The sequence below is a fragment of the Chaetura pelagica genome, unplaced genomic scaffold (assembly GCF_000747805.2).
Source record: "Chaetura pelagica isolate M959 unplaced genomic scaffold, ChaPel_1.0 scaffold90, whole genome shotgun sequence".
Classification (NCBI taxonomy): domain Eukaryota; kingdom Metazoa; phylum Chordata; class Aves; order Apodiformes; family Apodidae; genus Chaetura; species Chaetura pelagica.
The window spans coordinates 6402488-6428069 of record NW_009953496.1 but is presented as its reverse complement, the minus strand read 5'-3'; the positions used below and the strand labels follow the sequence as shown (position 1 = coordinate 6428069).

The window sequence follows — 25582 nt, the reverse complement described above, 5'->3', positions numbered from 1 at the left end:
AGGTGATCTCAGAACCCACATGCATAAATGTGTTTTCCTGTGACATATTTTCTAACTTTTATTTCAGTTTGAAACAGAATGTTTAACAGCATTGGGTTAAAATTGGCTCTCACATTCCTTCCCAGGAGCAACATACTGAAAACTTCCTAAAAGAACAACTCCTTATTGTTCTAGACTGCTTAAGATAGCACACAGAGAGAGCTCTGGCCCTCATTTTTTTTTCCTTCTTTGAACACTTGAAAGCTTTTAAGTACAAATTCTATTCAATTTTTTGGATTGTTGTCAGTCATGTTTCTCCAATGCATTCAGCAAGACTGGTATTTTAACTTAACACAGAGAACTTAACGAGTGATCTCCAGAAATATATATAATTATTCTGAATCATTGTGGGTTTCTGCACTATAAAAGAGTGAAGAATTGCAATGTCCAAATTTCTGCCTTCATATACCTGGTCTGTAGTCACATTTGAAATTTATGACAGCTACATTCACAGATCTGTATGAAAAACAGAATTTGCTTGTAATACAACACAACATACATGTCAGGATTCCTAGCTTTCTGCTTTCAAGTGAGAGAACTTGAAAATAAGAGTGTATCAGAAGCATGCTTTCCATGGTAAGTCTGGTGGAAGCTGTAGATACATGCTGTTCTGCTAAACAATTCTCTGGAACAGTTTATTATTTATATTTTCTGAATTAATTTTTTATGTGTTTAGCCTGTCTGTATGTTTAGCTACTCATCTTAAAAAAATACATACATTGTGTTTGGTTGAAGCTAAACCATCATTTTAGCTCAGAAATAGACTAATTTTTTTGAATATTTTTGTATTCTTTATTTTTATGATAGTGCCTAATAATAATACAACGTTAGAAATCACGTTTTGAAATCAGCAGTTTCATTGTTTTTAATGAAGTAAAAAGTTAGAGTAGAATGTTTGGTGATTTTCTGCCTTTGGAGAAGTAAACAAATTTAATCCTGTTGCTTAAAAAATGTTTGGAAAGAGAAAAATGATTACAGAAAGAGAGAACTATGTAGGAACACTTCTTTAGCATTTCCTTACAGGGGCAAAATTTGTATTTTCATATATGTGTCTTCTGTAGATGACACACAGAGAGTTATTTTGAGATTGTATCCATGCATTCTTGCAAACTGATTAAACATTTCCTAAAGACTACTGATACAAAAAAGGTGGGGCTTACGGGTGCTCAGAAGGATATTAGCTGTGAAAATAGATTGAATTTCACAAAGGGAAAGACAGATTAAATATTTGGCCTGATCAAACTGTCTGTGTTGGTTAAATACTTACCTAGATGTTGATTCTGGATTCCTTCTATAACACCATTCTCATTCAAACCTACAACCTCATTTTTACAGACAGAAAAAAAACCCCAAACCAACAAAACTTAGAAAATGGTACAAATTCTTTGAAGTACAATTCAGTGTACTTAGGCAGTGTAGGTGTGAGCTGGCTTTGGCCATTTCTGTCCTCTTGTACAATTTTGTGGAGCACTGAGGTGCAGTTCAGCTCTTGTTGAAAGCGTGTGCCATGAGCACTGTGGAAGTGTGTGCTCAGGTCTGTGTGTGTGTAAATCTGCTGGAAGTCTGGAGTCTCAGATAGTTGCAACAGCCACAATAAGAAGTTTTTCATACTATCCAGCTGTTCTCTGTCACTCCTTTCCTCTTGAAAGTTGCTCAGAGAATTTTATAATAAAGTATTTTTAAAAGGTCAGTTTCACCAGGAAAGCACAATATTTTAATGAAGGAAATTGAGAAAAAATTAGACCTATCATTACAGGTAGAGGGCAAGACGTAATCACCTCTGGTTAACAAGTGCCAGATTCTGAATCCAGAATCTGAATTTAAAAGGATTTTTTAAACTTCCTTTGCCTGTGCACTAATTTAAAAACAGAGTACCTGTATGCTATCAAGCAGAACATATTCAAAGCATTTACAAATATATTTCTAGTGTTGGCTAAGTGATAACACTCAGACTTTGGTTTTATTTACATTAGTATTTTAGTTTGGATAAGAAGCAGGCTTTTGAAGCAAGTTTTCAAGTTATTCTTGCTTACTTTGTCGTGGTTGCTGCCATGGAGCAGTGGTAGAGCTCCTGAGCTGAAGCTCTTTGGGTGAAAATCAGCAGGAGGGTTCGTGCCAGGAGCACAACAGAAAGCCCCAGGTGGAAATGGGCAGTCCCTGGGGCCAGACCTGTGCTTGTGCAAATAGAACATTTCTAATGCTGGATAATGTGGATGTCAGGACCACATCCTTTTCCTCTTTTGTGTTTGGGTTGTTTGTTTCTTTATTATTGTTATTGCTCTTCTTTGTTTGTTTTTCACATGGAAAAACTGTCTCCCAGGCTGAATGACTCCCAGGACAATGAGAAGCTATTTTGCAGATGTCCAATATAAGGCCTTTGCCTTCTGGGTAGCTCAGGTATGGTGTTGCACCTGACTGCTCCCATCAAGAAGCTCTTTAGGTCATGATTGCAAGGCCTGTGCTCTTCTGTTAGGACAAGGAAAATAAATAACTAGTGTAAAAGATCTCAAAATCAGTCGAAGATAAATTATGTAAGATCTCATGTCTTCTTAGGAACAGAACAAGAGGGAATGGCTTCAAGCTGCAACAGGGGAGGTTTAGACTGGACACTAGGAAAAGAGTTTTCACAGAAAGAGTGGTTAGACACTGGAATAGGCTGCCCAGGGAGGTGGTGGAGTCACCATCCCTGGATGTGTTTAAGGGTCATTTGGATATGGTGTTGGTGAATATGGGTTAGGGGAGAACTTTGTAGAGTAGGGATGATGGTTGGACTCAGTGGTCCCAAACGTCTTTTCTAACCTGAATAGTTCTATGATTCTATGATTCTCTTTCTCTTTACATAATATTCATGCTACTTTCCAAGAACTTTAGGTAATGAGAAACAGCATATTTCCATTGACTGTTCTTGATCAAGCTGCACTACATGACATGTAAATTGTGAGAGATAAGACTGTAATCTTGCCTTCATCTCATAGGTAGAATAAGGACATGGATAAATAATTTCTCTTTATGCTGCACTTACCAAGGGAGAGCAGAGCTTCACTGTGTTAACAGGGCACTCAGCCAGAATTAGGACTTTTCTGTTTTATCTTCCTTTGGTTCATATCTCTTGCAATTTCTTCCCTAGGGAAGAGCTTGTGTCTTCCTGCATGTCTCTACAATGCCTTCTGTTAAGAGATCTTCTCTGATGCCTCCAGGAACTTCTGGAGAAATAACCCATAATAACATTATTCCTGATAAGAAATAAAACTAAATAAAGTTATTTCTCAATAACTAGGCATAATAGGGATAAGAGCTGCCCAGATTACAACCAAAACCAGGCAGCAAGATGGTTTTGTGACTGACCAAGTACAACACTCCTCAGCCTACCTGGCTGAGCAGTGGCTGCTTGAAAATTTGTTAAGCTTCAACAGGTTTTCCTTCCCATGTGTTTTTTGTTAGCAGAACAGATTGTCAGGTTAACAGATCAATTCTGAAAATAACAGTAGGCAGAAGCAATGAGAGGGATTGCTTGGAGGTAGTAGCAAGCAACCACCTCTTCTCAAGCCAGGTGTTTGCAGGACGGCTCTGCAGTGGTCTTGGAGTGGTGGACCCTGGCTGCTCTTTGCGTGGTAGAGCACACATTGCAGCCTGTCTGCAAAATCCTCCTGCAGCTCCGTGTGCATTGGCCTGTGTTGCTTCTTTGAGCTTCAGGCAGTGGTATGTGCCTCAGGCTTATTTCCCTACAGGGATTTTTGCTTTTCTCACATACCAAAGTTAGCTGGGAGCTTTCTCAGAAGTAGCTTGCTTAGAAGAAAAGAATTCCATTTATTATGCCAGGCTTTCCGGAGATGGGTTTAAGGTTATTTCTTGCTAAGATTTTTGCAGTGCTCTGTAAGTATCATTATTTTGACTGGTCCTGAGTATGCCTCTTAATCACATCCCTAAAGACAGTTCTCTGGTTTCACTGACTGCACCTGGGGAAGGATGTCCACACTGGCAAGACCTCTCAGGAGGAGGGAGGGACCCAGTGGTAAAGCAGACACCCAGGCATGTCCATTCACAGACCCCTCCATGATAAGGTTTCTGTCTCCTTGCTGCAGCCAGGCTGAGGGCAACTCTGGGAGTGTGGGGAGCTCTTACCAGCAGCTTCTGCTGGGGTCGGGAGGTGGGCTTGTGGAGCCACAGGTGCTCACCGAGGGGGGCACGCACGGAAAAGGGGAGTCTGTGCAGCACGCCACCCCCCCCCCCCCGAATTCCATTTATTATGCCAGGCTTTCCGGAGATGGGTTTAAGGTTATTTCTTGCTAAGATTTTTGCAGTGCTCTGTAAGTATCATTATTTTGACTGGTCCTGAGTATGCCTCTTAATCACATCCCTAAAGACAGTTCTCTGGTTTCACTGACTGCACCTGGGGAAGGATGTCCACACTGGCAAGACCTCTCAGGAGGAGGGAGGGACCCAGTGGTAAAGCAGACACCCAGGCATGTCCATTCACAGACCCCTCCATGATAAGGTTTCTGTCTCCTTGCTGCAGCCAGGCTGAGGGCAACTCTGGGAGTGTGGGGAGCTCTTACCAGCAGCTTCTGCTGGGGTCGGGAGGTGGGCTTGTGGAGCCACAGGTGCTCACCGAGGGGGGCACGCACGGAAAAGGGGAGTCTGTGCAGCACGCCACCCCCCCCCTCCGTCCCCCCCACCTTTTAAAATATCTTACTGCTCTTTTGGTTTAAAATAAATAAATAACAATATTCAGAAGCACACGGGAGCTTCTGAGATCCTTTCATGCTCGTACCATTGAGATGTTTAATTTTTATTCTTTTCAATGTGTGTGTATTTGTGTGTGCTCACATGCTTCCCTCTAATTTGACAGCTTATAAGACTATTTGCTTGTGATTGTTTTGTTTCTGTCTATTTGCTGAGTTTAGTTTGTGCTTACCATGAGTTGGCATCATGCAGATCCTTACCAGTGACAGAGAAGTGAATATCTGTTTCACATTTGTGAGAGATACTTCCCAGTATTTTGGTAAATACAGCTTGTGCTGTATGTTCAAAGCTTGTTTTTACTGTTCTTTCTACTTGTGGTTATACAGATACAGCTTTTTGTATTACTGTCTTTAGCCTTCAAGACTCAATGTCTTGTCTTTAATTTAATTGTATTGCTTATTAGTGTAACTGCATCTACTAAAGATTAATTACTTCAGCTTCACATTAACTGCATATCTCCCATGTGCTACACTGTTTTTTCCACTGAGATTAAAAAACTTTGAGCTACAGTATTTCCTCCACTGTCTCTAGATTATCTGGGGATTCTCTATACCTGTGGTGTTCCACTACATCTGACATATTTTTTAATGCTGTGTGTAAACTTCTGCAAATTTACAGTATTTACTGGTGAAAGAATGGCGTGTGTGTTCTGTGTGCCAGATGTGCCATAATCAATTTGTGTGAAGTTTTACAGCTTCATTGTATAGCATGTCCATGCTAGTTTCAACATTCTGTAACTTTATCCTCTTTATTTTCCTAATTTCTTTGAAACAGACTGTGTTTTCCTCAGGGAAAGTAGTTTCCTGGGCTTCAGTCATAATAATTGCTTAGACAAAAACACATTGGACATTGAATTTCACTATTAAGTGTAGGAAAAACAGTTTATGTAAAATAAGAAATAGAACTGTGTAGCAGAGTAATTTAGCTCTATCTACAAGTCTTTAAGAAGTACTAATTTTCCTGTAGCTCCAAGCTTTCTGGGTTTTTATAAAACTAGTACAGTTAGAGAAATATTGGCAGAAAGTCTGTGATGTGGCAGTGCTCAAGAGCACAAAGTCCATCAGATTCTCTTTTTGTGGGATGCTGAGTTTTAGAGGGCATTTGGCTTTGGAGAGGAGGATAGTGAGTAGCATTTTGTAAACTCTTAAATGTTTGGGTGCCTGTATGCAGCATTATTTTCATAGGCATTATTTAAACCTGCTGATGAGAATGAATTGAACAGGTTTAGCGCTGCTGAAATGGGGAAGAAGCCCCATTCTGGGAATTAGGCTAAGTGGTCAAAATTCAGTATCTCTTAAGTACACCTCATGAATACTAAATTAAATTTGGGCAACACATTAAAGACCATTAATTTCCAGCCATGAAGATGGGCTTCCTCTCATCAAACTTGATTTATCTACAGGTCTGAGCCAGATGCTTAAATGACCTTACAGTGGCAAAAGTAGTAACTTGTATCATCCTAGAGGAGTTCTATGAAATACATGAGCTCAACCTCCCTCTGTGTGGTTCAGTCTCTCCATTGACTGAAGAGACAATCCAGATGACCAGCATATACTAGATATGTAGCTCTCAGATGAATGTATCAGGGAATATGTGTCCCACCAAAATGGTCAGGGGACAGGAGAGTCTGCAGAAGGAGCAAAAATTGCAAAATACAAGTTTTAATCTAAAATTTACCTTTAGAAAAAGTTATTTTTTCTCAACCATAAGCTACTTAATTTTTTTGGCACTGAACTTATGATATGACTAGTGAAAACAGGCTAAGCTTATAATCAGAAAAAAAACCTTAATTATTTAGCATTAACTGAGAAGTGTTACATTGAGCATATTTTTATATAAGCACCAAAGTTTTCCATTTTTGATCTCTTTAAAAAAAGGAGCCTCTTTTCAACTGAAGAAAGGCCTATTAGAGCCCACCAGCAGCTGCTAGTTAATCTTCATGTTCAGTTTCAGAGCAATCTCTGATAAGGAAGTAAAAACTCCAAAAATCCTTGTTGCTAAGGGTAACTCTGCTTTTTGACAGAGGAATGCTTTAGTAATACCAGAGACCCCAGTGTGAAAACACAAAGGGACTCCAGTTTAAGAGACTGATTGATTGAAAGCCAGAAGGGCAGCTTGTAGCCTTCAGTACCTAAATGAGGGCACTGATTTTTAACTTGAATGATACCAGACAGTAACTTCTTGTTGTTCTCTGGCTTGAGCTTCTACATTTTCCCAAATGTGATAACTCTAGCAAATGTCATCATGCAGCCTGACATAAACAAATGTTCTATATTTTTCTGCATGTTTCCCTCCAAAGCAATTTCAGCCTTGGTAAATTAGATTGGTAACCAAATGATCATCTCAGGCTGCAGAGCTTGCAAGCTATCTGCCCTTTGATCTGGAGGGCTGTCTCTGCCATGCAAGCCTCAATTGGCCCATTAGGCTTTGCAGTGCTAAAGAATCATATAACTGGACTGGCTGGAAATGAAAAGTTTCCCAAGTGACTGTCTCAGGAAAGAACAGAAATACTGTCTTCTCTCATATTCTGCTAAATTATTTCAGATGTGAAATTATTTCAGATGTTAAATTATCTCACGTATTATTTCATTCTGTGATCAAAGATGAAACTACATATGACCACAGATTTTACTGTCACAGCCAACTTCATATTTCTTAGTGAAACATATTCTTATTTTGTGGTAGTCTTCTTTGATTTCACCTGCACATCTTTACAATAAGAATACTTAAACTATGCAGCAATTGCTGTATAGTTTATTCCATACTTGCTTTTCAAAAATTATCTACTTCATTTCTGTCATCAGCAAACCTGAACATCTAGTTAATTTGATTCAGTCTCTTTGATTTTTCTTTTTATTATTATTATTTTTTTAATTAAAACAAAATCCATCCATTATGGCCATGTATTGACTATGCAGGCATGTGGTTGGAAAATATGTATTTTATGTAATTTTCTGGTTAAATTAAAGTCAGAAGTTATGTAATTACTAGTTACATGTAAGTGTTAGATGACAGGACTTTAACTTAAAATATGACCAAGAGTGAGCATGGAGAAGGGGAAGGTAAAATTTTTGTGAAGTTTTCTGAGTTTGATCTCCCAATTCTGGAATGATTTGTGGAGTGATCTTCGTGTGGGGATTGCTATTGATTAACCCCATTTCGCCTTGTACAATGTTTTTGTTTCTTCTTCCTCATCTTTAGCTTTGTGCATGTTTTTAAATTAGTGCACTGAAAAGATGAGTAAGGCATGTCTGGAAACTGTCTACAGCCAGCCAATCAACACTTCTTATCATAGCAGGCAATAAAAGATTTAAAGAGTAGGATTGGACCTTAGATGGGCAATTATAAAGCATCTTCTGTACAAATACCAGAAGAGCAGGTACGTAGGTAGGAAAATCTGACTTGATGGGGCTTGCACAGTGTGAGATGAGTATCTGGATGGATCACAGAACACATGGTCCTACTTGCATCTTGGTGCTGCCTATTAAGATCAAACTTCTAATTCAGGTAAGTCACATAAGAGCAGCATCTTAAGCAGATTATGTACAGGGCCAGATTAAATTGCTCCAATGTAATTTAAAAGAAGAAATTTCATTTTCTATGTAACTGTTTAAAACGTTTCTCTTCTGTACTAACCTCTCACTCTGTAACCCCACCATTAGCTTCTAGGGTTAGTTTTCAAAGAATGATGTTATGATACCCTCTCCATTTCTGCTTCCACTTGCAACACACAGTTGTCACAGCTATGTCTAGACTATAGATTTGTTAACTCTCAGGGTTGGAACAGAAAGAAGGGAAGAACATTAATAACAATGGAAAAATAAACAGCAGTCACACAATACCAGTCCACCACGTCCAAACATAGACATTAAAATCCACACAGATTACTACTGAACCACAGGTAGATGGTGAATAGTTACTCTTTGCACCAAGACTGGAATTATAATAATTTACATCACAGATCTAATGAAAATGCATTTTAAAAAGTCCACAAAACAAACCAACAAGCCCCAACACCCTAACCTGAGAAAACATAAGTATCTAAGCCAATTATTATACAAACTAATGCTCTTCAGTCTCCTTTCTCCAATCCCCTCATTTCTGGGACCTTCCCATTACTGTCTCTTAAGTTGCTTGGACTGGAACTGGGTCTTTCTGGTTTATGAAGTGCCAACTACAGTTTACATTTCTAGAGAATTAATATAGTGTAATTTTAATACAGTATCTTCAAGTGACTTCAAAAGGACCATGACATCTGGAATTGGCTCTTGTTGTGTGACTTCATGGGTACTGACTGTTGAGGGGTGCTGGAGCCCTACTGAAGGGTATCAAGATCTGATGCAGGGCGAGAAAATGTGGGGGTCGCATTATTAGTGTAGGCTGTACCTAACCACACTTCTTTTGTAAGCCATCTCTTGTTTCTATACTAACCCATTGCATATACATTTTTAGAGGGTTATGAACAATGAGTTCCTGAGATATGTTCTGCTGATTCAGGAGGCTGTGTCATGTCAGAGCCTTCTGCTTATTTTATCCCATGCTTTCCCTTCAGCAAAGTTTAGGTGCCAGAGTATCCAGGTTGGTGATTCCTGTAGAGAAGCTCAGTATCCAAATGCCTAAGGTCTTCTTGTGTGTGTTCTGTTTTAGTAGTCCTTCACAGAACTCAGCATTTCCTTGTCAGAAAACATGTTTCCTAACTGTATACTCTAGTCTGTGCAAAGCAAGAAATGAACAAGGTGTAAATTCTCACATGCTCTTGTCTTTGGGTAAAGTTGTGCTCTCACTCCCAAGCAGGAGGAGAAAAAAGGTATAAAGTTATTAAGCTACATGAGTGAAGGGAACATTTTGCAGTTGTAGAATAGAATTTAAGCCTCTTCCATTGCCATGTCAAAGAAATAGATAGATGTGGCTGTGCATTAATGGTTATTTCATTAATAAATGGGAGTACCTTTACCGACTTTATACTATTCTATACTACAAATTCTGTACTATAATATACTACAAAGTATATGGCCCTCTTGAATATAGAGGACCAATTTTGTCTTTAAATCTGAAATATATTTGGCTCCATATTACTTTATTTTGGTACAGTTTTCACAAGAAAGTAATAATGCTGCTGATTAATTGCTGGTTGATTCTGCTTGGTGTCTTTCAACTGTGCTGAGAGACTATGGCTGTAGTGAATACCACAACAACTCTGCTGGTGCTTCTGATGCTTAGGAGGGCAATGAGTGTATTATCAGGAAGTGTAACCAAATGAAGCATGTTTTATCTTGACATGAGCTTTTTATCAGGTAGCTCCTCAGGGTTATACATTTTAACTGTTACTAAATGTGTTATCTTAAATCTTCAGACATACCTCAGGCAGAAACAGTGTCTTATGAATGTTTCTTTGAGGTATATTTCTTTTGGATTTAGTTTAAATTACTGCACACCTTGAAAGTCTGAAACTCTTTGAGTGGCAGAGTTCCAGGCAACTAATTAGGAGTAAGAACTTAAGGATGAAGTTGATGGTGGAGAAAACAAGAAGCCTATGTCTAGTTCTCCTTCTAAAATGTTTTGTTTTATTGGTTAAAATATGTAAGTTGTTCTGCACACTGACCCATAGAAATTCTGGACATACTGTGTAATCATTAGCATTCCTTTACTTATAGTAGCATTTGGAAGGATTTGTGTGAATTTGGATACACAGCCTTCTCTCCAAGCTAACTGCTCATCAATGGTAACTTTTATCTGAAAGTGTGTGTTCTTTTCCCATAAAAGTTCTGTAGGTTAAATCAAATATCTGGCAATTACTTCTTAATGTGCTCTACTAATAAAACTTAAATCAAAGCCTTTATTGAACAACACGGTCATCTAGTAAACAGATCCTCTCTTCTTTATACCAAGAACAGGAAATATCTGTGCTTTGAATGAGGTTTTCCATTCATGTGGTAAAGGCTTTTTCTTTACATTAATGTTAGATTTTATTTTTTTTTTTTAATGCATTTTAAAGTATATCCAAAACAAGTTAAACCCAACTGCCAACAATATAGCTTAAATAAATAAATAAACAGACAGGTCAGCACTGTTACTTCAGTTTGGGATTATGTTCTGTATTTGGTTCTCACTTTGGAAAAAACCCCAAACCTTTCACACATATTAAGGAAGAATCGTGTAAATTTAAATGCCTTCACATATATGGAACCTCTATTTTTGATTGGCAAAATTTTCCATCCTCCAAGGAAACCTTATTTAATCTCATTATGAGGTTGGGGGTGGGGACTGTTGCTCTTGTCTGTGGCTTTTTCTAATCGCCATCTTTTTTGTATTAAAATACAAGCATCTAGGTATCTAACTGCACACGTTATATTCTGCTCCAGCTTGAATATGTGAAAAATTTAGATGAAAATAATTTGGATTAACATTTTTACATTTGAAGGACAATTCAAGGTAGGGAATAATGCTCCGTGTTGTCCACAAATGACTGTCACTGAGGCAGAAACAGTGCATTTGCACCTGCCTCCTGCAACTCACTTGCCAACATATATACCTTTAGAAGTAAGCACAGTATAAACTCAAGCTCTTGGGACAGAGAACAATTTAGAGGGCTTAGTTAGTATGAAAGACTGAATTCAGGATCTCAGTTGTACATTGAGAAAACCAACAATGGCCACTTGGCTGCGTAGATGCAGCTGATCTGGCTGATCTCAGGGAAGATTCTGGCAGCTAGACCATGCCAGGTTGCAGCTGGTTGAGCATTTGGGGTATCTCTTTCAGCCCTAACTACTGTGTGTCCTTAATTTAATGCTTTCTGACAGATGGGGTGGGGTGGGTGTGCTGGGAGGGTGGTCCCTGCCTGACCCCAAGATGCCTGAAATTCAGGCTGAATGTCTGCAGCAGATTAGTGTCCCAGATGTAAGGCTGATCGAAGCAGGCTTTTCTCCTGACATGAAGTAGCTGTTAGGTCATTAGGGTTAAAATCCTGGTCTGCCCTGGAATCATGGATTTAAACATCTACCCCAGCTCAGCGACATATTTCCAGTGCTTGAGTTATTGCTCAGCACACCTCTGGGTTTTGTGCAAGAAGCAATGTTAGGCATAAAATGACAAGTTTTTCTCTTTTGGAACATTTAGATGAAAAGAAAACCATGTTAATACTGAGTTTTTTTCTGGAATACATTGAGTTTTTTGCTGAAAAGACCCATCTGTATTAAGCCAGATATTGTTTGCTTTTCTGAGTAAAAGTCTAAAACCTTAAAAGAGATGTTGTAGATAAATATTTGTTCATTCCACAACTACACTTTTGTAAAGAAAAAAAAAAAAATCAGCAAAGATCTTGATTCCTAATAAGAACATAACATGTCTACCTTTGAAGAACTTTCTAAGTTAGACAAATATTTCAACGGATGTACATGGTACTCATTTGTGAAAGAAATAAAAAGATCAGAGTAATCAGTAAGAAGGTAATAGTTCTTCCAAACTAAAAAACAGAGACTATACTTTGTAGTAGTCTTCTACTACAAAAATTCTCTAAAGAAAATTCAGCCAGTACTTTTTCACAACCATTGCATTTTGGTCTGAGTTAATCAGGAACATGGCAAGCTTGTATAAATACAATAACCGGCCACAGGCTAGAAATTCTTAGATGCAGCTGTGCTAGGACAAAATCTTGTGTGAAATATTCATCTCAATTTTTACATTATAGAATAATATTTTTTTTTTAAATCTGTGACACTACTGACTACATATATGACATGTTCTATAAGGCTTTGGCCTTATTCAAAGTGAGTTATATAGCAAGATGCCATCCCATGATGTATTTAAAATCTAATATTAAGTTGAAGCCAGCTTTCAAGCCAGAAAAAACCATATATTTTTCATTGACATCTCAGTGTAGAAGCACCACTGCAATAAGATAAAAAACCTGCTGCATGTTTTATGTATATAAAATAAATTCAGTATTTTGTTTTCTGAAGTTCAGAGGGCTACATTTTCTAACAGAGAGACTATGGAGAGACTGTGGCTATAGTTTACTATCTTTCATCATTTGCACAAGGAAGCATGCAAAAAACCCACAGCTGTTAACTTCACAGACAGCAAAGCAAATAAAAAGGGAGAAAACCAGGAAAAAACAAGAAAGACTTCCAGGGCTCTGGAGATATTTTTCCCTTGAAGGGAATGTAACGGTTTGAAGGGAACTTCTGGGGCTGCTTGAGCTGCTTCAATTTTTTCCTGTTTAATACATTGTATCTTGACCCTGCTTATCAGGAGATTGAAATGCAAGGCTCTGCTATGTTACAATTTTGGCTTGATTTTTAAAAAAACAAAGATGTGTGGTGCATCCAGTTTGTGCAGTAGGTAAAGGGATAATAGGAAATACAGAAGAGAGGAAGAAAAATTGCAACTGAGTAACACGGCATTGGCAGACATAAGCATTTTCTTTTCTGCATGTGATGTCAGCCCGTTGACTAGAATAGGGCTTCTGTTAAACTAACAGGTGGAAAGCAGGTCTTATGTCTATTAATTAACTTGCTAAAAATTGTAAATTTGTTTGCTATATTATTTGAAAGTCAGCATTTTGAGAAGTGTTAAGAGATACAGTATAATGAAAGGAACTCTGTAGAATCTCAGCCTGTCCAATGCAGACGGGTCATGCTAATCAAACACCACAGCCGTAACCCATACCTGTGGTTGCAGAAGGCAGTGTCTTCATTTTGCACTTGAATGCAGTGTATTTTAAATGCCTCCATCTCTGGAAAGCCTGATTTGATGTGGTGCATCAAAGTACATCTATTATTTTTTATCTCTATTAGTGGGAGTCAAATACGTTCATATATGTCAATGTGCTTGGTTAGAAAGATCTTTCACCCACACTTTCAAGAAAGGTAGAGAGGATGCAGAAAGTAAATCATCATGAATAATAAATGCAGCTTCTTTCTATGAGTTTCATGAAAAGCAGGGGAGACCATGTCTTGTTGCATGCACTTATTTTTTGCAGTCCCAAACGCTTTGGGCAGTTTGATGTAGAGTGGATGGAAAGTTTTTGTTATCTGAGCCTCTGGCAATCAGGAAATGTCAAGCAGAAAATGCACTTTGCCTGCAGGGGAAGGAGTCACTGAGGTGCCCCAATGGTGCAGCATCTCTGCAGGCTTATTCATGACATGGGGAATAGATGAACCCTGACAGTTGGGTCTGCCTTGTGTGTCAGCAACAGTGAAAGTGCCACAGAAGAGCCTCAAAGAATGAGGCAAAATGGGGAAAACAAGTAGTTAAATGTGTATTCTCTTTCAGTTGACTTTCAGCCTCTTTCTTGCTAGCCTCTCTTGGCTAACGAGAGGTGGGTAGGAATTAGCAAGGAAAGGGGAAGGACCTATGCTTCAAACTCACAGGTTTTCTCATCATTACTGAAAGTGGAAGGTGGATTCTCATTTTCACTACAGCTCATAAAAATTACTCAGTTATCACTAGCTCAAAGTGTCATTTGAGAGTCCTCTTACACTGCAAGAACAGCACAAACAAGCCCATGTATAAATAAGAGTAAAAAAAAATTAAAAATTTTCACTTGAATCTCCAGTTTAACTATTATGTACTCTGCATCCTTTTATAATTTTTTTTCCTGTATGTCATTTCTCTGCCCTAATTTACCACAGTGAATTATTATCTTTTCATAAGTATCCTAAAAGTTGCAATATTTCCCAAGAGAAATTAGTAAGACAGTCATGATGACTTTTCAGAATTGGTCCACTATTACTGTGACTGGAGACCTGCAAAAGTATATCTTAGCTTAGCTTAGCATTCAGTTGTGTGATTTTATGATTAAAGACTATTAAAGAACAAAAAATGTTATGTTTAAAACATTCAAATAACTGGAAACTTTTAATGTGTCCATTAAGGAGTCCATATTTTAAAAATGAATGCCGACAGTTAGGGGTGCAGGCTGGTAAAGGACTGTTAAAATAGGAATAATCTGGTAGGAGATGAGTCCTTTCAAATTGATCATTGGAGTTGCAAGCCTGGAATCCAGGCCACCTTGATCTAGATATTTCATTGTAAGTACCTGCCCTAGCAACTAATTTTGCACCCGGGTCTAGTGATTTGCTAGTGATTTGGCCCCGTATTTGAGGAACTCAGTCATCATTGTAAGGCTGGCCAGAAAGCAAGAATGTTGTTTATTTCGGAAACAAAATAAACCAAAACAAAACGATAAAAAAGGTAAAAAGGAAGAAAGAAAAAAAGAAGGTTTTGGCATTTCTCTTCAGCTTGGAGCAAACGAATCTGTACAGATGCTCTTTGTGGAAAGTGAGGGAGGAAGAGGGAGGCAACCTAAAGAACTCAGTTACTCTATAGGCTAAAATAACAAATGACTGAGTAACTAGAGCAGCACTCACCTGGGATGTAGAATAGCATGTTTAAGTCCCTGCTCCATTAATCCCTACAACAGAAACTCAATATTTCTTATATTCTTTTCTGCTGAAGTTTTCCTAGTAAGTAAACACAGTTAGGTATTCAGTGGATCAGAGAAAGGGAATCCAACACATCTAGGGGTTCTGCTCCTCTTCTTTCTCTTGTTTCAAACAGAAATTATGCTGTCTTCCTTAGGGAGCTGCCCATTAAAATATTTCCATACATTTCTAGGAAATCAACAATTCGTGATTAATGAGATTTCCAAAGATTTTTGTTAACAGATTTTGGACCACTCCTAGCAGTTGTTTTGTTTTTTTTCCTCTATTTGTTTAAAAAGGGAGCGAGAGAAATACGGCACATCTTCATCTGTGTTGTAACAAAAGTGTGTAAAAAGTGTCACTTCATTGTTGAACTAATTTATATATTTGTGCTTCTGAACAATATAAGTTGTCCTACAAGATACATCGGAAGGATGCTTGAGGATTTGGTTTGGTTTTTCTTTTCTTTACTAAGGAAAGCTGGACAAACCTACTTTTTGAAGTGCTGCTATTGTTGTTTAGGTAACTGACACTAAAAACCCACGACAGGATGTGAGTTTCTAATTTTGGTGGTATCCCATTGTTTTGAGGGGAAGCTGGTTTTGAAGTAGTGATTGTAAGCACAGCAGGTGCTGGGATCTTGTAGCAGCAGGCAAAACTGTCACATGTTGGGACAAAAATACTCTGTTTTCTTGTTAGCTACAGAGTTAATATTCCCATAATCATCTCCCATACATTATGTGCAGTTTCTGAATTCTAGCAATATATACTGCTATTTAAAGTATATGCTGCCATGGTATGAGTGTGTTTTGGTTCTGCAGTATTTGGATAAATATGCAGGAATATGAAGGACAAGAGAGATGCAGCATCAAGCTGAAATGGATTTCTGAATCTTAGTCAGTCAGAAATATTTAGGAATAAATTCTTACCTGATGGGAGAACTGACTCCTGGCTCCTTCAAAAATACCTTTACTTCCATAGTACAGTAATTCATTATGGTGGGCAGGGGAGGTGAAATAGTGATTGCTCAGAACAATACAGAAAATCTCTCATGAAATGTTTGTCTTGCCATCAGAATAAATCTTTGGTGCATCCATAGAAATTAGCATTCTTCCATTGACTTCTAAGGGCAGTGAAGTGGGTGGTTTTGGGTTGTGCACTTCTTGGACAGAAATGCAGGTACTCGGCAGCAGCTGAACTCCCTGAGAACCCAACTTCAATGATATTTTGCAGATTTAAAACAACGAGGGTGGCCTTAATGTGCACAGTCTCTGGTTGCTTCTTCCTGGCCTTCCTTTTTTTTTTTTAAATTGGTTTAGTGGTTTGAACAAAGTGCAGAGAGATAAATTTCTGGTAATAATATTGTGCTGACAATATTTTATAAGGTAATAAACTGTTCTTTCCTATTGTGTTCTGTTACTTTCTTAGTTGGGGTTCATGGGCTTGCAAAACACATGATACAAAGTCAGGATGTATATATTATTTTTGCCTTTTAAAGATGCCTTCTCTTTCCTAATATTAAAAGGCAATACTGTATAGCACCCGAAATCTGAAGAGTTGCATTGCCAAAACTTTACTTTTCCTGTGAAAGCATGAATGTTTATCTTATTCTGTTTGAAGGTAGGCGTGATAGAATGGGATGTAATATCTGAATGCAAAAGCAAGGAAAAAATTCCTTTAATTTAAAACCTGTTTTCTACATGCTGGTATGTTGTGGAATATGATCTTTCTGAAAAACAAAGTTAGTTATTTTTTCAGAAGTATTCATGTTTGCCCCAGGGATCTCATCTCTGACAGAGATAATTTAACATCATCCATCCAAAAAGAGTGAATGCTTTTGCACAGGAATGAAATAACTTCAGCCTATCCTGAAGTTTTCTTGTCAGATTATACTGGGGGCACTCAAGCACCCCTGAGAGCCCTTCAGCTCTTCACTGCCACAAACAGACTGGAGCACCCAACCTCTGAGGAATGATTTCATGTTAATAACATCTTTACAACTGAGCAGATTGTAAAATCGTTCTAATTTCTCTTAGATGTCAAAAAAATTTTGAAGTCCCTCTTGAGCTGCTGAGGAATGTGGGGTGTGCCTCTGGGCTCACTCTAGATGTAGACAATCTAGGGAAGCTCTAGTTTAAAATAGTACAAAAGAGGCAGAAAGAGGGATGAAAAGTTCTGAGTAGCTCAAGTAACAAAATCTGGTTTAGTTGAACAGATGTTTAGCTGCTTTATAACTCCTTCATGCTGGAATGTGGCTAAACAAGATCTGGCAGGGAGAAAGACAAGTGATGGGGCAAAACTGGGGTGTGTGAAGAGAGAACAAGACAGATGGCAATGGAGGTTTCATCAAGACAAAAAAAATTTCTTCTGTCCCCCATTGATGCACTTGGGCAATTAGGTTTTTAATGCTTGGGGTTGCAGAGTGCTGAAGTGATCTCAACCTAGCTGCAATCCAATGTCAAGTTTCCTCTTTTAAAACAAAAGCACCATATAATGTTTAGTTCAGTCTGTATCCATGCATTAAAATAGCCACATCTGAGATGTGTTTTCTTTCTTTTTTCTTTTTTATTTTAACATTAACAGGTTGAGCCATTGATCCAGAAAGGCCATGAGAATCTGGTGCACCATATCCTGCTCTACCAGTGCAGCAGCAATTTGAATGACAGTGTGCTGGACTATGGGCATGAGTGCTACCACCCCAACATGCCAGACTCCTTTCTCACCTGTGAGACGGTCATTTTTGCTTGGGCCATTGGAGGAGAGGTAGGAAGAATGGTTGTCTAGCATGGTTCATCAACAGGGCTTTAGGAGGGTGTGTATTATAATTAAGCTTCTTCCTAGTATCTTAGTGATTACTTAATTTGTCTGGTTTTAAGTGTACACAATCACAGTCCCAAAATGCATCACCAGTAAGTCCTCAAATTCTTGTTGACCTCTTAAGCATGAAATACAATGAACATCCTGAGTGACCAATTAGAAATAATGAAAGTTGTATAGAGAAAGTTGATGCATTAGGGAAAGAAGCTGACTTGGGAGCATGGGAGTCTGTCACCATATCAGCTTGGCCCATCTGACACAGAAATACACAACCTCCAGCAATGACCAGTATCTGTTACCTGTGGAGAACAACAGAAATAAAAGAAAGTCTCTGTATGTGACTGCATCAAAAACTTGGAGGCAAGGTTTTCCAAATTAAGTTGGACATACATTTAATTCATCTTGTGCTTCATTAGGACCTGGCTACAGAGTTGCCCCATTCAGGCATATAATTTTGAAATTTCCTACCCAGCCCATAGAGACATCTTTTTATTGTAGGAGTGATCCTGTGTCAGTGCAGAGCCAACAAAAGGACCACTTTCCTCATGGTAATGGGGCATATCTTCAGAAAGCAAAGTCTCTGATGTCATGTTTTCCCCATGCTGTGTTTTCAGCTTATTTCATGTTAATTTAGGCTGCAGGTAATGCTTTCAGCCGACATAAGGCAGCATTACTCCCAAAAGAAGAATCCCACCCCTTCTTTAGCCCCTTGTGTGCCCACAGACATGATGGTGTGGGCATAGAGGGTCTGGGGTAATGACAAGTTCTGGAGCCTTTGTTTGTCAGCCTGCAGTCCAAAACCATCTTCAAGTGTTGCAGTCTAAGGAAGCCAGAGTTGTTACACAGACCCATCAAAAGAAGTGTAATCCACCATGAGCATTATCCCTGATGTATGCTGTGTGCATTTTTGCCATCAGCTATGCTCTGACCTAGTATTTCTACTTTCAACTGTCTTAATCTAAGTTAATTTAAAAACTCACATAAATAAGTTATCATTTGAGAAGGACTATGAAGGCTTTTGCAAGGATGATCCCATTGGTAAAGATCTATAGAGAGGAATCTGGCAGATCTGGGTTACATTCAGGTTTACTGGAGTACTCACAGTGCTGTAGTTCTTACATAGAACAGAGGTGATAATATTTGTTATTGCATACTGAGATTAACTCATTCATGCCCATCAAGCATGAGAAAGCTGGGAACTCAAATTAATAACTATCTACTGTAAAGTGATGTAGATGTATTCCTACAAAAGTGAACTTTGCAAATGAACTTTGTAAATCTTCACTTAGAAGATTTTGGGTTGAATCAGGAGTGAGCTTTTGAATTCTCCCACTTATCCCCACTCACCAAGCTGTGTTTATTGTAAGTTGTTTGAGAACTTGCACAGTGCCCATTGGGATGAAGTCAAACTGAACATGCTGGGCTGAACCCAGCACCTCCCAGCAACAAATAAGTTTCAGTGCAAGGACTCTGACCAGAGCTTGTACAAACGAGCATCATTTGAGGGTGGGTCCAACACAAGCTGTTGCACTGTAGAGAACTATTTCTCTTGCAGTACACAGCTTGCCAATATAAATGTAGCTATGAAGATCAGCTTTATTGTTAAAATAATTGTACAGTGATCAATCAAATGCAATGATTCATGTGGGTAAACCAGTCTAATTATGTACAACCTCAGTATTCTCTGGAAATTACTGCTTTTAGAAACTGGGAACATTTAAAATGCGGATTCACTTTTTCATAGGGGTTTTATTGTCAGACTAAATGCTTGATGGTGCAATATTTATATGTTTAAAATGGAATTTTCCTTTTCCGCTCAAGCAATAAATACAGGATAAATAATCATAAGATTATAGGATAATGCAGGTTGGAAGGGACCTCAGGAAGTCCCTAGTCCAGCCTCCTACTCAAAGTAGGGTCAGCAATGAGCTCAGACCAGTTTGCTCAGGGCTTAATCCTCTGACAACCATAGGATTTACTATATTGACATAGCTATTTAGTGTGTTGAGTATATAATAAATATGCCACAATGCCCTTTCCAGAAAGCTTCACAACAAGTCAGCTTTGTAAATTTTATCAGTAATATGATTGTATCATTGGGAAAAAAAAAGGATATGTATTTGTAAAAATAAATTAGCTCTTAACCATGCCAAAATACTTTAACTCTGTATGTGTGTGTTGATTTCCAGGGCTTCACCTACCCTCCTCATGTTGGCTTATCCATTGGCACAGCATCTGACCCTCAGTTTGTTCTTATGGAGGTGCATTATGACAATCCATCTTACACAGAAGGTTTGTACCCTCACACTTTTTAAAATGTTCAAGATTGGCAAATGTACTAGACACAAATGCTTCTCATTGCTTTGCACAGCAAACAGAGCAAATAAGCTGAGGCTTATTTTTCCCTGTTCCTGATTCCCAGTGTTTTTTTCTCACTTAAAAACTTAGTCTGAAGTCAGTGGGAGATTCAGATATACAAAGAATTGTGGACCAGGTGGATACATTTCCTTTTATCATTATTCTTCATGTTATCTCTCTCTTCTTTCCTTGCTTTTTGCTGGGAAATCCAGTCAGACTGAAAGGGAGCAGCACAGCATCCAGGCAGTGAGACAGCAACACAGGAAATGAGCCATTAAATATATTTTTTAGCAATTTTTTTAAAGACAGCTACTTGAACTGTGGGCAGTTTCTGAAGGTGAAGCATAGAATCAGGTTGCTAGACCATTCGCTGGGTAAAAGCATTTTATCTAAAAAGATAAGCTTTTCCTGTATAATGGTTTTCTTAAATCTTCAATCTAACATTCATTTATATTTAGAAGAAGCAAAAAGAAGAAACCAGGGAACCCCAGAAAATCTAGGGAACTTTGAAGCTGACTTTTGGAAAGATACTTTTTTATTCTGAAGCAAAAGTTGATTGAACTACTGGAGAATCTGGTGATTGCTGTGTATGAACTGAAAAAAAATAATCCACCCTAACACAGTGCACTGGCCCTCCTTTGCACCCCCATGTGTTTAAATAAAATCCTGTGTGTGGGTCATGATGTTCTGTCTGTTATTCCCCCTCTTTATGTTGTTCTAGATGAACTACCTCGAAACTGTTCTATTTCATGACAGATGCTCACCCTTCTGCATGCATATCCGCATGGGATATGGTAAACTGCATTTGCATCCTTGGTGTTACATGCTTTTCCATCCACTGATACCTGAAATTCTGAGAATCACATTCAGAAAAACTGTTTCTGAATTGTGTCCCTAAATTCACTATTTTATTTTAATCAACAGTGCTGTATGATAGCTTTGTTTTAGTTCCAAGTGTCTCTCCATTTAATGGTTAGGGTGAACCAACACCCAGAGAACAGACATGTTTTCTGTTGCTCCCCTCCACTGTCACAGGGGAAGACAAAAGAGAGATAAGGAAGAGAGACTTAAAGGTTTAATAGAACAGGGAAGGGATAGTGAGATGTGGGATATTAATGAAAAATATACTAATAGATACAAAACCTAATTTCATTTGTCACTGATATAAGTGTCCTAAAGTCCCCTGTGGCAGACCCAACTCAGCACATGGGTCCAGGGCTCTTCACAGCAACTGATGGAATTTCATCCTGGAAAGCGTGTGGCAAGCTGGAGACAAAGAGCATGAGCCTCTCTCCGAGTCATCTTTGTTTTCCTATTTTGGATCTGCATTTTCCCTGCTTGGATATCATCATTAAAGGCTGCATGGTTAGCTTCATATTGTGACCTGGGGTAACGTTTTCCTAAGTGACTTAGATCGTAGTCAACTTTAGCTCCCAGTTAGACTAAAAAATTTCAAACTGCTCCTAACTTGACTGGTTTAGATGTTTCTGTTTATTAAATCCTTAACATTAATTTCTAATTGGAAAAGTGACCTCTGCTGAGATTGTTTATCAAAAACTTGTACTTCCTGTAAAAATTTCTGGCATTTAGATGTTAGCAACAATCTTGAAGGGGACATACCACAAAGGAAAAATTCAGGTGGATGAGATTGTTCAAATATCTTCAGAAAGGGAAGGAGTATGTGCTCCCAAACACATGAAAGTCAGGATACTGTGGGACAGTATATATCGCCTCAAATATCATTATTTGTATGTTGCATATTGCAGAATGTCTTACAGTTAATTACCACTCTTAATTGGCTACACATCGCTCATATCCTTTGTTCCTTAATCATTATATGATACTGTCTCTTAGATATTTTAGTGACTGGGCAACTTTATTCCTGCTCTGCCCCCCTGTCATTTGTCTATCTTAGAATACCCTGCCAATTTCATGTTGCTGTGAAATTTGGTTACAGGCACTGCTATATCTGTTACTTTTTTTCAGAAAGACCAATGTATGGCACTAGCAATCTTCTTGCTGCCTCTGAAATACTTGGTAGACTTTTGTGCATTTTTAATTTTCAAAACTGATATTTTAAAAGGGACAACAAAGAAGGTAAGACATGAACCAACATAACTTAAGGTTTGTGCAGCACAAATCAATCTTTCCTTTTTGCTTGTAGTTTTCCTAATAAAAATGGCTAATATAAGATAAATAATTACAAGCAGTTAGATGCCAGAGGCAGCATAAATTCTGAGTAGATACACAAACAAATACCTATGGCTAAACATTTAGATGAATGAAATAGATTAGTATAATTTTGTCTCTTATAAGCCATAACCTTTCTACATTAGGCTTTGGTTTCTTAAACTACTTTTTGAAATCAAGAGAAGTCCTTGAGTGAGTGGAGCATTAAAATCCTGTGTAGGTCTCTTGCTATTTTACTCAAGGTGCTAGTATTATCTTCAGGTTTGGGATTTAGGAAGCAAGTTTTTGTGTGCTTAGTTAATTCTCTCTTAACTGGGGAGACTGGAAAGGGGATATATTTGGTCATCTGAGGTATGCTGCAAGGTGACAATCATTCCAAAACAAAGGAAAAGTATAATTAATGCTAGGGGTCAAGGTGAAGGATTAGATACATTCTCAAGCAGAAACAACACAAAGCTTGAACATGTTAAAGATAAAAACCCCACAACTTTAAGCTCTGCTTTACACATTTCATTTGATAATCAGACATGGTACTTCCTGAGATCTTATTATTTCCTTCTATTGTTTGCTCTGCCCATGATCTACATTCTTTGCTCTGAGGTCCATGTTGGCAGTGAAAAGGACACAGGAACTGCAGACAGCACATATTTTTAATTCACAGCTGAGCACCACAAATATCAACATACCATGTTGATACCACCTTCCTGTGGGCTGCCTCTATTTATTACTTCCTGCATATGGTTCAAATCATTTCCAGGTTATTGAGGTTGATTCCTTGATTTTCATGTAAAAATCTTAAGACAAGCCTTGAAAAATGTGAAGCAACTGGGTTTTTAAATTCTTTTTTAAAGTGTTGATTTACAGCAGCAGCTGACTCTGTTCTCTTGTTGCAGGTTTGATAGATAACTCTGGTCTGAGGCTATTTTATACTCCAGTTATACGGAAATATGATGCTGGGGTTATTGAAGCTGGTCTTTGGGTCAGCCTCTTCCACAATATCCCACCAGGCATGCCTGAATTTGTGTCAGAGGGTCACTGCACACTGGAATGTCTGGAAGAGGTATATCTCCGGCCTGAATCCATTGGTTTTCGTTCTTAGAAATAGTTTTGGACAGCCTCTTTAACTTTTTTGGGAAGATTGATAGTGATCAGTTAAAGACATGTGAGCAAAGGCATCTGCTAAATGCTGCCCTCCAGAATGTTGAGTTGTTTTGGTCTGGGTATTTGGGGTGCTCAATATTCAGGCTGCTTTACTGATATGGGTAACTGGATGGCACAGTGCTTGCAGTGATTTAATTGAATGTTCAATATATAAGCATACATTGCTTTTCATGGCAAAGCTATTAATAGCCCAGAAAAACTGTTGGGAGAGACTAATTAAGATCTGTGCATGTACAGAAGGCTTCTACCAGTGAAGAAAGCTGGAAAGGAATTCTTAGACCAACCACAGAAACTAAAGACCTGAATGAATTTTGTTGTATGGGCCAAAGTACAAAATTACGCATTTGTTAAACTGGTGGTTTAATTAAATTAATTTAAATATAGCTACAGATAATGAAAACATTCTCTAAAATCTGTGATTAATGTATCATGGGAGATTCTCATATACTTTGTCATTTATAGAGACAGATTGTTATGATGACTTTGTCATTTATAGAGACAGATTGTTATGATGTGGTTTTTGAGCAAAGAGCAAATTAGATATGGAATTTAGATTTGTTCTTGGTGGTGTTAGATGTTGCATATTGTCATAGCATGTCTCAGCATAAAAACACTCAAGTAAACTATTATCATGAGGTTTCTGACCTTAAGACTGTATTTGAAAGTTATTCATAGAGTCATAGAAACATTAAGGTTGGAAGGGGCCTTAAAGATCATCAAGTTCCAACCCCCCTGCCATGAACTTTACTACTAGACCAGGTTGTACAAAACCTCATCCAACCTGGCCTTAAAACAACCTCCTTGGGCAATCCATTCCAGTTCCTCACCATCCTTATAGTGAAGAATTTCTTCCTGATGTCTGACCTAAATCTCTGTCAGTTGAAAACCGTGACCCCTTGTCCTGTCACTGCCCTCTTTGGTGAAAAGCCCCTCCTGTAGTCCCTTCAGGTACTGGAAGGTGTCTATAAGGTCCCTCCAGAGCCTTCTTTTCTCCAGGCTGAACAGCCCCAACTCCCTCAGCCTGTCTTCATAGCAGAGGTGCTCCAGGCCTTTGATCAGCTTTGCAGCCCTTCTCTGGACCCTCTCCAACAGCTCCATGTCTTTCCTGTGCTGAGGGCACCAGAGCTGTACACAGTATTCCAGGTGGGGTCTCACCAGAGCAGAGCAGAGGGATAGAATCACCTCCCTGGCCCTCCTGGCTCCATTTCTTCTGATGCAGCCCAGGATGCAGTTGCTCTCTGGGCTCCAGCACACACTGCCAAGGCTCATGTCGAGCTTCTCATCTACTATCACCCCCAAGTCCTTCTCCTCAGGGCTGCTCTCAGCAGATTTGCTGAGGATACACTCAATCCCACTGTCCATGTCTCCAACAAAGATGTTAAACAGCACTGACCCCTGAGGGACACCACTCATCAACTGCCTCCATTTGGACATTGAGCCATTGACCACAACTCTCTGGGTGCTGCCATCCAGCCAATCTCTTATCCACTGAGTGGTCCATCTGTCAAATCCATGCCTTGTCAGTTTGAAGACCAGGATGTCATGTGGGACAGTGTCAAACATCTTGCACAAATCCAGGTAGAAGACAGTTGCTCTGCCACCATCTCTGTAGCCTTGTTGTAGAAGGCCACCAGATTGGTCAGGCATGACTTGCCCTCAGTGAAGCCCTGTTGGTTGTCACCAATCACCTCCTTATTTTCCATGTGCCTTAGCTGGTTTTCCAGGAGGATCTGTACCATGATATTGCTGGGCACAGAGGTGAGACTCACTGGCTTTTAGTTCCTTGGGTCTTTCTTTTTCCCTTTTTTAAAAATAGAGGCTATGTTCCCTTTTTTTTCCAATCAGCAGGA

The 25582-nt window shown here is 38.7% G+C and overlaps 1 protein-coding gene across 1 annotated transcript in view; it reads left to right on the top strand.

The window, feature by feature from the left end:
- Positions 1 to 25582, top strand: part of MOXD1 (monooxygenase, DBH-like 1) — a 56835-nt gene that overhangs the window by 17605 nt on the left and 13648 nt on the right. The window contains exons 5-7 of the mRNA XM_009999222.1: positions 17790 to 17969; positions 20213 to 20315; positions 23465 to 23631. Of these exons, the coding sequence (XP_009997524.1) occupies positions 17790 to 17969; positions 20213 to 20315; positions 23465 to 23631 (450 nt within the window). The remainder of the gene's footprint in view (positions 1 to 17789; positions 17970 to 20212; positions 20316 to 23464; positions 23632 to 25582) is intronic.